Raw genomic sequence first — 14668 nt, forward strand, 5'->3', positions numbered from 1 at the left:
TTTTTTTTTGGGAGAGGGTTTATGTGAAGGGTGTGTGTGTGTGTGTGTGTGTGTGTGTGTCATGCACAGCAACGAGAGTTTGTTTTGCCTAATTGGGGAGGCTGGTAGAGATGCTGACATTAGACGTGTGGGAGATGTCTTTAATTACCGAGGTGGGGTCACATTGACACATTTGCAGTATCTCAGTGCTAGAGAATGCCAAAGTAGCGCCAAGACTTGATACCGGGACTTCTTTCAGAGTGCAACCGATACCAGACGCAAGACTCCACCCTCCCATGGGCTCTGCCTCTGAGCTAATTTGGTTAAGTGTTTTTTTTTTAGGTTTTAAGTGGTGTTTATGTGTAGTTTCTGTGTCTCCCGAGCGCATAATGTATGATGAAATATGTTGTAAATAGAAAGATGCATAATATACGTTTGCTTTTGTGGGGTTTGGAGCTGTTTTAGTTTTGCTGTGCATACAGAATTGAAAGTAAGAGAAGGACGAGTCGGTTTGGATATTCTGGTCTGATTATCACATGCTCATGTTGCTTTGATAAGATAGAGAAATCGTAATCTTGTTTCAAGTTTGAAGACAACACCCAAAACCCTCAAGCCCATGACAACCCCTCTGTTGTATCCATGGCAACAGAGATGTCTTTAAAGCTCTGTGAAGTCTCTAGTTTGTCTAAAGTGCTATGCTGTACACCTTTTATTGTTTTTTTTTTCAGTTTGATATTCTCTGTTTGCCACATTTACACTAGGTAACTTTAAAAGATAGATCTGTTTTTTTTTTTTAAACAAATGTTTGCATTGTGATATTTTCATATTTTCAATTAAGCACAATTTCCCCCCAAATTTAATTACATGAATGCAAAAAATCTCTTTCTCATTACTATAATAGAATAAAAATTTGAAGTAAGATAATATAATTTAATATAATAATATCCATGACCTGTAAATCCATGATGGCTTTTAATAACATAATTCAAATTACAATTTATACAATACAATAGAGCTACAATATTCTAATTTTGTTTATTACTTTTTGGGTATACTAATATAATAGTGGAGGGAGGAAATATTATACTATAGTATGATATAATACTTTATTATAAAAACAATATACTATAAAATATTATATTAGAATATTATCATTGCATTATACTGTATAAATCACCAATGATATATTAAATGAAATCTAATATAATCATTGGTGAGTCTCTCCTGAATTTTAGAATTTTTATCATTGATTATATTGAAAGATTCTATATGATTTTAATATTATTGTTGTTACTTGTATGTTTTTGTATAGGCCTAGTGATTGTTTCGTAAGCAAATGTTATATTATTGTTAATGATGCATTGAAATTATACTGTTAATGTTGCCATGAATATAGCCATTGTTGCTGATATAGCATTAAAACAAATAAATAAATAAATAAACATTGGTGATATATACTGCATAATGCAATGATAATATTCTAATTAATTTAAATACATTTTTATTTATTTCATATTAGAATTTAATATTATCCATGATGTTTTTTATAATATTCTATATTAGAATTTATACATTACAATTACAATGTTTGTGTTTATTTATTTATTTATAAGAAAATGGGCTTAATAGTCATAAAATAAATGCTAATACAATAAATATTTTCTTTTGATTTAGTGGATAAATATGACCCGTATTTTCATTTCACTCATTTCAGTTTCATTATGAGCAAACTTTATATATTGTCATTGTAAAGACACCCTCTGTTTGTTTTCCTTTCGATCTGTTTTATCAGTGGTGTCTTGATTGTCGTTTAGCGCTGGTGCCAGCCTCTTCTTCGTCAGGTGGTGTTTGACTTGTACTGCACTGCACAAGCCTGCAGAAGTAGTCGACTGTGTGTGTGTGTGTGTGTGTGTGTGTGTGTGTGTGGATGTGCCTCAGGGTTTGTGTGACTCGGATAAAGGAGGTGTTCTGGGAGGCCTATCCCAGCTATGCCCAGTGTAGTGGAACAAAAGCCCAGTGTAGCTGTTTAAATTTGCCATTCTCTCCTGGATAAAACTCAGACAATGCTCTGATCTCATGTTATTCATGTTACAGTCTTGCTTGGCACCCCAGTGCTCCACAACAAGCATTGGTAGAGTGCTCAGTCTCAGGATGGGCAGGGGACACACATACCATTGAACCAATCCGTCCTTTTTACAGGTTCCGGTAGTATCAAGCATTGCCACAGCCCATGGCATCCTGTTGCAATCTACAACTGATGCAAGAGCTAACATTCCTTAATGGAGATCAACTAAATGTATGCCTTTGACAGTGCAGTTTGACTGGTATTCATGAAGGTTCCTTGCTGTATAAGTATTCCCAGATACAGTATAGACTTTGAGCTTGACGGAGGATGGAATGGTGCCAGTTTAGATAAACAAAATCCAAAGCCATTTCCAAATTAGGCAAAAATGGCAAGGGCCAATCTAATATTTACACAGGACAGGTGTAGAACATATAAGTTTTCAGGGCATGTAGTATTCATAGTCATATTTTATACAATTCAACCATGAAACCATTCATTTTGCTTTTGTAAAAAAGAAGTAGTCATTTAATACTGAGTTATTATCCTAAGCCAGGGGTTTTCAAACTTTCTGACTTTCTTTTTTGATTGTTAGGGCAGCTGAGAGGTTTTATTTTATGTTCTGTGGGAGCAGCTAAAAGTAAGTGAGGTTTTAAAAATATTTTTATCCTCTTTTTTTTTTTTTCCCCCATTCCCTTTCACTTTTTTGATCCATTGTTAGGACAGCCAATACATTTTAATTTAATTTAATTTAATTTAATTTAATTTAATTTAATTCTCTTTCTTTTTTTCCATTTCTTTTCACTTTTTTGATCCATTGTTAGGGCAGCTGAGATATTTAATTTAATTTAATTTAATTTAATTTAATTAATTGTAATTTTTATTTTATTTCATTTTATTATTTTATTTTATTTTATTTTATTTTTTCTGCACTATTTTTCTCCAGTTAGAAAACCCCTGTTCTTTAGCCTCAGTGACACATGGGGAAGCGTGACGTAGTTACGAAGTGGGTTTTAAGTAATGGATTCACCAGATGGAGAAGGTGGCGGCCAACAGCCATTGTCCTTTGATTCCACATCAGAGGCTCAAGTAGTTTACTGAAACAGCAGAAACGGTGTAGCCTTGAACTCCACTTGCACCAGGAAGACAGACCGACAATAAATAAGCTTGGGGATTAAAACAAAGATGTTTTGGAGGTCATTGTATTCGAGAACTGAGGGCGCTAGATAGCTTTGCAGAAGGGAATGCCTGCGACCTGCCAGCATTAACTAAACATTTCAGTGGGCCATGAAATGTGTGCAAATGTGGGTTTAGCTTAAGTGGAAATGCAAGTCCTCAACAAGACCGCTGAGGCTGAAAATGCAATCAAGTCTGAAGGTCTCTAATTGGCTCTGGGTTGGTGCCGGCACATGCGGTAGGGTCTTTCCAAACAGTAGCCAGTGGCAGTGTGATTCTCGGGGGGAATTTTATTGCCCTTTTTGTTACCAGGGTGAACCAGTATGCTTCTTCGGGTTTGGCAATGACTAGAAGCCCTTCGGGACGCACATTAGCGCAATAATGGTGGGGAAAACTGACTACATTTGTCCTGCGGCGTGGAAGAAAGGCCACAGAGCTCCCAGCTTCATCCCCTCGACTACGGACAAAAGCAAGACTGTTTGTGCCGCAATTCTTGCCAGAACTGTTTTTGAAAAAACAAACGTATTTATTCACTTTCTGCCGTATTTAATGAGGCCGATAATAGTTGCGGTAGGGTTAGGGAATGCTGGGTCATGTCTCTAACTTAATTATTTCCATGTTAGCTACCACTAGTTGTCAGACTTGATGGTTAAATGGCGCTTGTCAACACTGGCTGACATATACAGCTATATGTTTAAATAAATCACAGGTTGTTTCTAAAGGGCGAGGTTCTGAGTTGTCACACCTTGAATTCATCCGCCTGTGTGTGTGACACACCTAAAGTAAAAAAAAAAAAAAAATGTTTCCTTCATTCATGAACCAAAACATTGACTACATTGTCCATAAAACATTAGACCTGTGACTTGTAGGAAAAAAGGTGGGATTTATTTGAATGTAAAGCTCTGACTGATTTGGATTGCATCATATAAAGAGGACAGGACACTTTCACCGGTTTGGACTGGCTGCTGCGTTTTCAAGATCTTTCTGGCACGTTTTTCTATTAGAATTTGACTTTGTCTGTTTAGACAGTGACTTTGTGCATGTTTCTATTTTGAGGAAACAGGATATCCCTTCTTTTATGGCCACAAAAGTGTTTTTTTTGCTGTGTAATGAGTGGGTGTGTTGATATGACTCTTGTGTAAATGAGATGAGTGATTTCTTCTGGCCTTTTGTAACCTTTATACTTTTCCAATTCTGATTTATTCAGGCTTTTATCCATTCCATCATAAGAGGTTTTCGGCCAAAGGGAACGGTGATATTTCTTCACTTTGTTACAGTATTTTGAAAGGAGCAGGGAGGTTGTTCTGGGATAATCTGGGGCAAGGTCAGTGGTGGGTGGTGGAATAACCCTCTAATGTGTGGTCATGCTATAAACACTTTCCCATAGGCCCATGGGTCGTGATGCACATCCTGTCATCAGGCACACACCCATTTCCCACACCATCTCTATACCTGACAGTCTAAGGGTGTGACAATTCCCTCAGAGAGGAGACGGCTGTATGTTTTCTCCTTCAAAAAAGTTTACTCAAGACACACCTTACGCTTGAAGAATCAGATCAAGTTTGTATGTTTAAATCTGATCAAATGCTTTGCATTTTGCACTGCATTGATGGAAGAAAGAAAGTGAAAACATTGAAATAGTTTCCCCTTGTCAAGGTGCGGGAGTTCAGGCATGTTGAGGGGTAATGAAAGGCTGGTGATGTGATGTGTAAGTGCAAAAGGTCAGCAAATTATTTTGTTATTTTAATTTATTTTTTATTTTGCAATGAATAATAGCATTTAATGCTGATATGACAGTAAAATAAATATAGTTAAATTACAGTGCTTGCATGGTAAGCATGTAAACTTTTGTAATTGTAAAAAATGTTTTGCTTTTTTTAAATAATAAGCTCATAATGTTTCATCATTATCAGCTTTTTTGTTGTACATTTAAATGCACAAAATTTGTGTTTAAAAAACATTTAAAGGGGTCATATGATGTTGCTAAAAATAACATTATTTTGTGACGGCCGGCGGCCTAGAGTGAGGAACGGCCGGTGGGTTAGAGTGAGCGGAGGCTGGCTTGAGTGAGCGGAGGCGGGCAGGCTTGCGGCAACCACATGTGATGACCCCGGTCTGGACTCCGCTTCGTCCATGGTGAAAGCCGATCCTGCGATCCACAGCACTAAGTTGATGTATTTCCTCAGCAACCAGCACAGATCAGCTCTAGGCATGACGAAGCGGATATCGTCCTCTTTTGGAAGGCCAAACAAAGTAGTTTCGCTTCCACAACGAAACACACAGCGCCTTCACGACATGGTGGCGGCGGCAACAACAATACAACAGCGAGAATAAAAGTTACGCCTTCTTTCTTTGCGTGAACATTTGGCCGGCGTTATGCAAATCTTCAAATTAATTTGCACCACCTAATTTATTATTTACATTTTAAATTCCCATTATTAGAATATTTTAATCAAAATGTAACACTACAATGATATCATAGTAATATTCCATTCTGAATTGCAATTGATCTTTCTTACATCTTTTTGCATACAGAATGTCATCTACACTGCATAGGCATAAAAACCACATTATGTGTTAATGAACAGCTGATAGAAAAAGAGATGTGTCTCTGTGGCATTTCTACCAATGCATTAATGAGCATTTTTTGTTGCTGTTGTTTTCTTCAGGAAATGCAGTTGTAGTCAGTAAATAGAGATGTTCCAATATAGAACTAAGATATTACAAATAGATTGTTCTATTAAAAAACGTTAATGTTAACAAAATTGGCATAGACTCTGACCTCAGATGGTTGCGGTTGTTGTGCTGATGCAGTGAAGTGAATGTATTTGTCTGCTTCACTGATGCAAAGAGCAAAGTTCATGATCAATAATTGCTGTCGACAGACATACATCACCATTAGCAGTGCCCACACTTCCTGACGATGACCCTAACCTGACCTCGGTGACCTGTGCTCAGCACAGAAGAGTAAAGAGCCAGATGCACTCTGGTTCGTGTCCTCTAAACAGAGGAAATTTGATCTTCTCTTGGAAACCAATGCTTTCATTATTGCTTCCAAGTAGTATTCTGGGAAAATAATGGCATTTCATATCTGAAACAGAGTGCTCTAGGAATGCAACCAGACATTGTGTACGTGTTTTTGTGTGTGTCTGTGTGAAAGTACAAATGATTGGATGATGGAGATCAATTGAGTGACGTTAACTAGTGATTAATCAGTTAAATCAAACCTATCAACCTCAGTGATATGGCTGATGTTAACTGAATGATCAATCAGTGTTTGTTAAGATACACTATGTGACCAGACATCTTCTGTGTGAGCATCAGTTTAAGTCAACATAAGTCACACATGTTCCTGGTCTTATTTTGGATTATTTTAGCAGTGCACGCTATTAAGAAATCTTTAATCAAAATTTAATAACTTGGTCAGGCTCTGAAACAACTTTCTTTTTCAGCTGGTGAATGTTAACCAATAGCTGTTCAATGTCTATAACCAATATTGACAGCATTCTCATCCAGGCCTAGATCCATTTTGGTATGAAGTGCTTATTTTTCAAACTTTAATCAGTCCATTTTAACTAAAAAAATTATAAAATTTGTTGCAGATGCCGTATATTGTCAAATTGAATGTGTTTTTGAAATCAGTACCAAAAACGTTTGATTTATTGATTTGCCTGAAAAGGCCTATTTGCCTAAAATGCCTGAGAGCTTGGTAGTGCTTTGCTACAGAAGGTCAGAAATACTTCCAAAAAATGGAAATAATCACTAACATATCTGCAGTAAAGATGTTCTGTGACAGCTGTTCGGCTTTTTAATCGTCCTCTCCAGCTGTGTTTCTAAGCCAAAGGTTTGTAAACTGTTAATAGACAGAAGGCATTCAGAATTATGAGCATTTCAAATCAAGTCTTGCAAAATCTGCTTTAACTTGTTTACTATCTTCCCTGCACCCACTTTAACAAAAGCAAGCTTTATTTGTAGGCACGCAGAGAAAGCTAGTAAAGAAACCATCTTTATTTGTGGGGATTTGTACTTTGTTGTAGTGTAAGCTAGTTTATTATGTTTATAAATGGTTTAAACAGTTTAAACTACATTTTTATGTTTTCTGAAGAAAATATGTGGTGCTTGTTTGCACAGAACTTGCCACCACGATGTGTGTTGCTATGTGGTTTCTAAGTTGTTCTGAATTTGTTTTGGCACGTTGCTGTGTGGTTGCTAGGATGGTTGTCCAAGTCTTTAATATATTCATGCTTATGGTGTTTTTGTTTTTGTTTTTTGATCATTTTATGGCCACTAGTTGAAAATCCTAAGTGAGATTTAAGGTATTATTAGTCTATCACATTAATAGTTCAGTAAAAGTGCTAGTTGCCTTAGCAAAAGTGTTATCTTAGTAATATTTATATAATATTATATAATATAAAATTATATTATTATTATAGTAGGCCATTTATTAATATTTGGCTTTTATTTTCAGTTTTTATTTAAAATTGTAGTTTTTGACATTTTGTAATGGGCTTTTGTCAGTTTTATTAGTCCATGTGTAACTAATATTTAATTAAATTAATTATTTTGTTAAATATTTTATATTATACATATAATAAACCAAAACTTATATATATGTTATATACATATATATTTTATATTATGTATATACAAGTTTTGGTTTATTTTAACTGTATTTCAAATGCCAAAAATAATAATACTGCTTAGCAAGCACAATACTAGACTAGTGATTGGTTCAGTAATCCATTTTATTGTTTTCCTCTTTGTTTTTGTTCACTCTAACATCTCAGATCTATTGGTCACTGTACACTTGTCAGCTCTGTGATTGTGGGTGGAGTCAAGCTCAATGCAGTCTCTCTTATTGCCCTCCCATTGGACAGTGCAGAAAGGAGGTGTGGCATACAGGAAGAGGGCGGTCCCAGTCAGACCGGGAACATCTGTCTGTCTGTGTGTGTGGATGGTGCACTTATTCAGATTCTGAGCTCAAGCTTACAGTTGTAGTCATATATTAAAATATTCAGACTGCTTTTACTGTAAATCCAGTGGAGAATTAAACCCAAGGCCATGCTGTTTAGAAGACTCATTTTTTTGTGTTGATCTTGTGGAGTAGAGGGAGTTTCGCCTGCTATTTCAGGACCAGATTTGATGGTGAGAGATGTATGAGCCGTTGCGGTCTGCGTGCTTCCCACACCGCAGAGTTCAGGGCTGAGATCAACACAGCTCTGGCTGTCTGGATTTCACGCGACGATGTGCTCTTGACATGCCTTTTTGAGAGGTGAGCGTGCTGTCTTTGATTTAAAGAAATCAAAATGTGAAGTCACTTTAACATTGACATTTGAGGATGTTTGTCTCTGCTAGCGTAGCTCTGTTAGAGTTTGTTGTGTGGGTTGCCATGTGAAGATACATGGATCGCTGCCGATAAGCTTTATGCATACTTACTCTATGGCCTCAGATAAACTGGTGTGTGTGCTTTTGTCTTTTTTTCGTCCCAGGCCCCTAGCTAAGTGAGTCAGGTGAAACAGCCGTAAAGTTCTGACCTCAGCTGAGGAAGTATTATGAATGGAATGAGACTGGTGTGCATTTTTTCTGTGGGTGTGCCACATACTTACTAATAATTACATACTTAATCAGCTATACATAAACAGCCTGTCGATGATTTATTAATCTAATTTGTTACTGTCCTCTTTGATTTATGTGTGTGCATTTTGAATGTTCTGATCTGTTTTTGTTGGATGTAGGTCAGAGGTTAGACGTGTGTGTGTATACGTGTTCACATGTTTACTTCAATACTATGAGGGGCCGTATAGGCCATAACTATTGAAAAGCCTCTTACAAACACTAGTGAAATTAAAAACATTGATCAACCTTAGTGAAATTCATTCATACGCATTACTGAAAACCTCTTACATATACTAGTGAAAACACTGATCAACCTTAGTGAAATTCATTCATATGCATTACTGAAAACCTCTTACATACACTAGTGAAAACACTGATCAACCTTAGTGAAATACATTTATATGCATAACTGAAAACCTCTTACACTAGTGAAAACATTGATCAGCCTTAGTGAAATACATTCATATGCATAACTGAAAAATCTTACATACACTAGTGAAAATACTGATGAACCTTAGTGAAATAAATTCATATGCATAACTGAAAAACCCCTTACATACACGAGTGAAACGAAAAGATCAACCGTAGTGAAATTCATTCATATGCATAACTGAAATAAGTAAAGATTTCAGTAGATGATGAGAGCTAATTTCACTTGAAACTGAAGCGGTCTCAACACTTCCATTTAATTTGGCGCGTGTCTCACAAACTCTTCAATGGCGGTTAGTCGTAAGTTGTCTGAAGCTATTAGTAATATAAACAACATTTTACCGTCGTCAAGTACAATTCCGAAAGTGGGATAAAACAGCATGATGTTACAGAGCTCACGCCATGGTGACCTGTCATCGGCACAGCTCTGCGACTCGACAGCGCGGGGAGGACGTGTTCGCTAGAGCCACTGAACTGACAGCGCAGCACGAACATTTAGAGTTCATGTGTTTTTCCCTGCACATAACAATGATTTGAAGACCAGTATTAAGTTACAGCATTGCAATGGCGTTTAGTCGTAAGTTGTCTGAAGCTATTAGTAATATAAACAACATTTTACCGTCGTCAAGTACAATTCCGAAAGTGGGATAAAACAGCATGATGTTACAGAGCTCACGCCATGGTGACCTGTCATCGGCACAGCTCTGCGACTCGACAGCGCGGGGAGGACGTGTTCGCTAGAGCCACTGAACTGACAGCGCAGCACGAACATTTAGAGTTCATGTGTTTTTCCCAGCACATAACAATGATTTGAAGACCAGTATTACGTTACTGCATTTCTTTGACTTATTATCATTACTACATGTAAATAGTAGTGTTACCTGCTTTGAATAGGCCGGAAAGCTGCAAAGCACTTAATGATTTACAATACCTAGTCCTCTTAGAATTAAAAATCGCCTGCCTCAAGCTGGGCAGCCACCAGCCAGTAAGGTTCTGACCCGCCATGGTCTGCCTGCTTCAGAGGGTGCCTGGAGCTTAGAGTCCTATAACTCAACAAGCAGATCGTCAACCAAGCACCAGGCAAGCAACAAAAGAAGAAAACCAAGTCACCAGCCCTCCGGATCGGAAGCTGGAACGTACGGACCATGTGGCCCGGACTGACCGACGATCTTCAAGAAATTGACGACGCTTGCAAGTCTGCAGCCATTGATCGTGAACTGCACAGACTTAACGTTGATATTGTAGCCTTGCAAGAGACACGACTCCCAGATAATGGATTCCTAAAGGAGGAACACTACACCTTCTTTTGGCAAGGGAAAAGTGCAGATGAACCCAGAGAGCATGGGGTAGGCTTTGCTGTGAGGAATACACTGTTACAGATGATAGAACCACCAGCAGATGGTACAGAGAGAATCCTCAAGTTGCGCCTTTCAACAGAGGAGGGACTAGTCAACATCATCTGCGTTTACGCTCCAACACTTCAGGCTACAGTAGAAACAAAAGACCAGTTCTACGAGGCACTAGATGCAACCATTAGCAATTTTCCATCGTCAGAGCATGCCTACATTCTGGGTGACTTTAATGCAAGAGTGGGCGCTGACCAAGAGGCATGGCCAAATGTTTTAGGTCATCATGGAGTAGGCAAAATGAATGACAACGGTCAGAGACTCCTTGAACTCTGCTGTCTACGCAACTTATGTGTGACCAACACCTTCTTCCAGAATAAGACATGCCATAAAGTATCCTGAAGACACCCCAGGTCAAAACACTGGCATCAGCTGGACCTGGTCATCACTAGGCGCGACTCACTGAACAGTGTCTGCAACACCAGAGCCTTCCACAGTGCTGACTGCGATACCGATCACTCACTGATCGCCTCCAGAGTAAAGTTGAAACCAAGAAAGATCTACCACTCCAAGCAAAAGGGTCAGCCTTGCATTAACACCAGTAAGACTGCTTACCCAGATAAGAACAGCGACTTCATCGCGAGACTTGAAGAAACCCTGACTAACTTTCAGGGACAGAATGCTGAAGACAGATGGAACTTTGTCCGCAGTACCATCTACAGCGCGGCCATGCTGACCTATGGCAAGAAGGAGAGCAAAAATGCCGACTGGTATGAGGCTAACATCGCTGAAATGGAGCCTGTCATCAACGTCAAACGCAGCGCACTGACTGAGTACAAACGTGATCCAAGTCAGAGGAATCTGCAAGCATTGAAGGCTGCACGATGCAAGTCCCAGAAAACAGCATGCCGCTGCGCAAACAACTACTGGCTTCAGCTGTCAGGCAACATCCAACAAGCCTCAGACAACGGCAATATCATGGATCAGAGGAATCTGCAAGCATTGAAGGCTGCACGATGCAAGTCCCAGAAAACAGCACGCCGCTGCGCAAACAACTACTGGCTTCAGCTGTCAGGCAACATCCAACAAGCCTCAGACAACGGCAATATCATGGATCAGAGGAATCTGCAAGCATTGAAGGCTGCACGATGCAAGTCCCAGAAAACAGCACGCCGCTGCGCAAACAACTACTGGCTTCAGCTGTCAGGCAACATCCAACAAGCCTCAGACAACGGCAATATCATGGATCAGAGGATCTGCAAGCATTGAAGGCTGCACGATGCAAGTCCCAGAAAACAGCACGCCGCTGCGCAAACAACTACTGGCTTCAGCTGTCAGGCAACATCCAACAAGCCTCAGACAACGGCAATATCAGAAGCATGTACGAGGGCATCAAGCAAGCAACAGGAAAACCGGTGAAGAAGAGCACGCCCCTGAAATCCAAGACAGGAGAGACCATCACAGCCAAGGACAAGCAGCTTGCGAGATGGGTTGAACACTACCTCGACCTGTACTTCAGAGAAAATTCTGTCTCCCAGGAAGCACTTGACGCAATCGAGGACCTGCCTGTTCTAAAGGAGTTGGATGCAGTGCCCACCCTGGAGGAACTCAACAAAGCCATCAAAGCCTTATCATGTGGCAAAGCTCCAGGTGAAGATGGAATACCTCCTGAAATCATCAAGTGTGGAAAGCCAGCCTTGCTCGAGCCACTTTACGAACTCCTGTGTCAGTGTTGGAGAGAAGGTAAGGGCCCCCAGGACATGCGTGATGCCAAGATCGTCACGCTGTATAACAACAAGGGTGACCGAAGCGATTGTAATAATTACCGTGGCATCTCTCTTCTGAGCACCATGGGTAAAGTCTTTGCACGCGAGGTCCTTGCTCGCCTGCAGGTCCTCGCCGGCCGCATTTATCCAGAGTCCCAGTGTGGGTTCAGGACAGAGAGATCCACTGTGGACATGATTTTCTCAGTGCGTCAGCTCCAGGAGAAATGTCGAGAGCAACGAATGCCACTTTACACTGCCTTCATAGACCTTACCAAGGCGTTTGACCTTGTAAGTAGAAGAGGCCTGTTCCAGCTGTTGAAGAAGATCGGCTGCCCCCCACAGTTGCTCAGTATCACCGCCTCCTTCCACGACGATATGAAGGGCACTGTCAACTTCGATGGCGCATCATCTGAACCCTTCACCATCAAGAGCGACGTAAAACAAGGCTGTGTCCTTGGGCCAACATTGTTCGGCATCTTCTTCTCGCTGCTGCTGAACTTCGCCTTCAAGGACTCGGAAGAAGGTGTTCACCTGCACACCAGAAGCGACGGGAAGCTGTTTAACATGTCCCGCCTGAAGGCCAAGACCCCAGGGTCCACACAGTGCTCATCAGGGAGATGCTGTTCGCAGATGATGCCGCTCTGACCTCGCACACTGAAAAAGATCTTCAAAGTTTGATGGACCGGTTCGCTCATGCCTGCAGGGAGTTCGGTCTGACTATTAGCATCAAAAAGACCAACGTCATGGGCCAGGATGTCACCGCACCACCATCAATCTGCATCGACAACAAGAAGCTCGAGATTACTGACCAGTTCACCTACCTGGGCTCAACAGTTACCAGCGACCTTTCACTCGATGCCGAGATCTCCAAACGCATCGCTAAGTCTGCCGCTGTCATGGCAAAGCTGACCAAGAGAGTGTGGGGCAACAACCAGCTGACAGTGAACACTAAGCTCAAGGTGTACCAGGCATGCGTCCTCAGTACCGTACTGTACGGCAGTGAGTCCTGGTCCACATACACCAGACAGGAGAACCGCCTGGAGAGCTTCCACCTTCGCTGTCTTCGCCGGATCCTCAGCATCACATGGCGGGACAAGGTCACCAACACTGAAGTGCTGGAGAGAGCAGGCTCCCTCAGCATGCGTCTTATGCTCTGTCAGCGTCGACTGCGATGGCTTGGGCACGTGCACCGTATGTATGATGGACGCATCCCCAAAGACCTCCTGTACGGTGAATTGGCCATGGGACACCACCCAACGGGTCGCCCAATGCTGCACTTCAAGGATGTCTGCAAACGCAACATGAAGCTGACTGACATTGACCCAAACAGCTGGGAACTGGTAGCCATCAACCGCGGACACTGGAGTCATGTCGTTCGTGAGGGAGTCAAAAGGGGCGAGGAGAAGAGGAACCTGCAGCTGGAGAACAAACGACAATGGAGGAAACAGAGGCAGCAGAACCAAACCTCCTACCAGTCGTCCGATTTCGTGTGTAACACCTGTGGCAAAGACTGTCAGGCTAGAATCGGACTGCTGAGCCACATCAAACGCTGCTCTCCACAAGACTGAACAAACCGGACAGGGCGCTACCATTGTCTCCCGAGACAGACGGATGCCTACTACTACTACTAGAATTAAAAATGTTTTATGGGTTCATTCATCAAGGCATTAGGTACATTTTACATTTAAAGATATTTGTGCAACTGTAGAACATACTGAAAAAAATGAGTAAAATGTACTGATAATTTTCTGCCAGGACATTATCCATTAATTTTCCATTGCGGAAATACGTACCATGGTTAATTTTCATAAGTTTTCCATTAACCCTAAAACACAACGCAATGCAGTGCAAAATTAAAAATACTGCCATATACAGTACACTGTATTAATGAAATTGCAATGTGAAAGTTAAATAAGCTAACACTGACCGTTGCCTGGTCTTTAATTGCTAGAGGGAAAAAAATCCCATATAGCCTATTTAACAATGGGATTCAAATTTTAAATGGTAACTAGGCTTGCCGCGATAGACGGTGTTGACGGTAGGTGTTAAGCCGCAACACCGGTTACGTCACTTTCCCACCGCGGCACCGACCCCCACCGTCGTTTTGATTTTTTTATAGTAATAAAAATAATTTAGTTCAGTAAAAGAACAGACACTACAATTAAAAACTGAACGCGGCTGCTCAATGCAGCGTGCCGAACGACAGTCGCATCACAGATCAGATTTCATTTCTCCAGTGAGGAGAGTGAGTCGAGCTGACTGACAAGAAGAGTGAGGTGAGACAGACAAGACGA

General features: G+C 40.7%; 2 protein-coding genes across 2 annotated transcripts in view; both read left to right on the plus strand.

Annotated features, from left to right (window-relative positions):
- Positions 1-14668, plus strand: part of LOC107693144 (disheveled-associated activator of morphogenesis 1-like) — a 67873-nt gene that overhangs the window by 2330 nt on the left and 50875 nt on the right. The gene's annotated exons all lie outside the window — the stretch shown is intronic.
- Positions 11988-13019, plus strand: LOC107693065 (RNA-directed DNA polymerase from mobile element jockey-like). The gene has a single exon (XM_016492311.1). It carries the CDS (start codon positions 11988-11990, stop codon positions 13017-13019), a length of 1032 nt encoding a protein of 343 aa, XP_016347797.1.

Source organism: Sinocyclocheilus anshuiensis, unplaced genomic scaffold (genome assembly GCF_001515605.1).
Source record: "Sinocyclocheilus anshuiensis isolate Anshui unplaced genomic scaffold, SAMN03320099.WGS_v1.1 scaffold222, whole genome shotgun sequence".
NCBI classification, from domain to species: Eukaryota; Metazoa; Chordata; class Actinopteri; order Cypriniformes; family Cyprinidae; genus Sinocyclocheilus; species Sinocyclocheilus anshuiensis.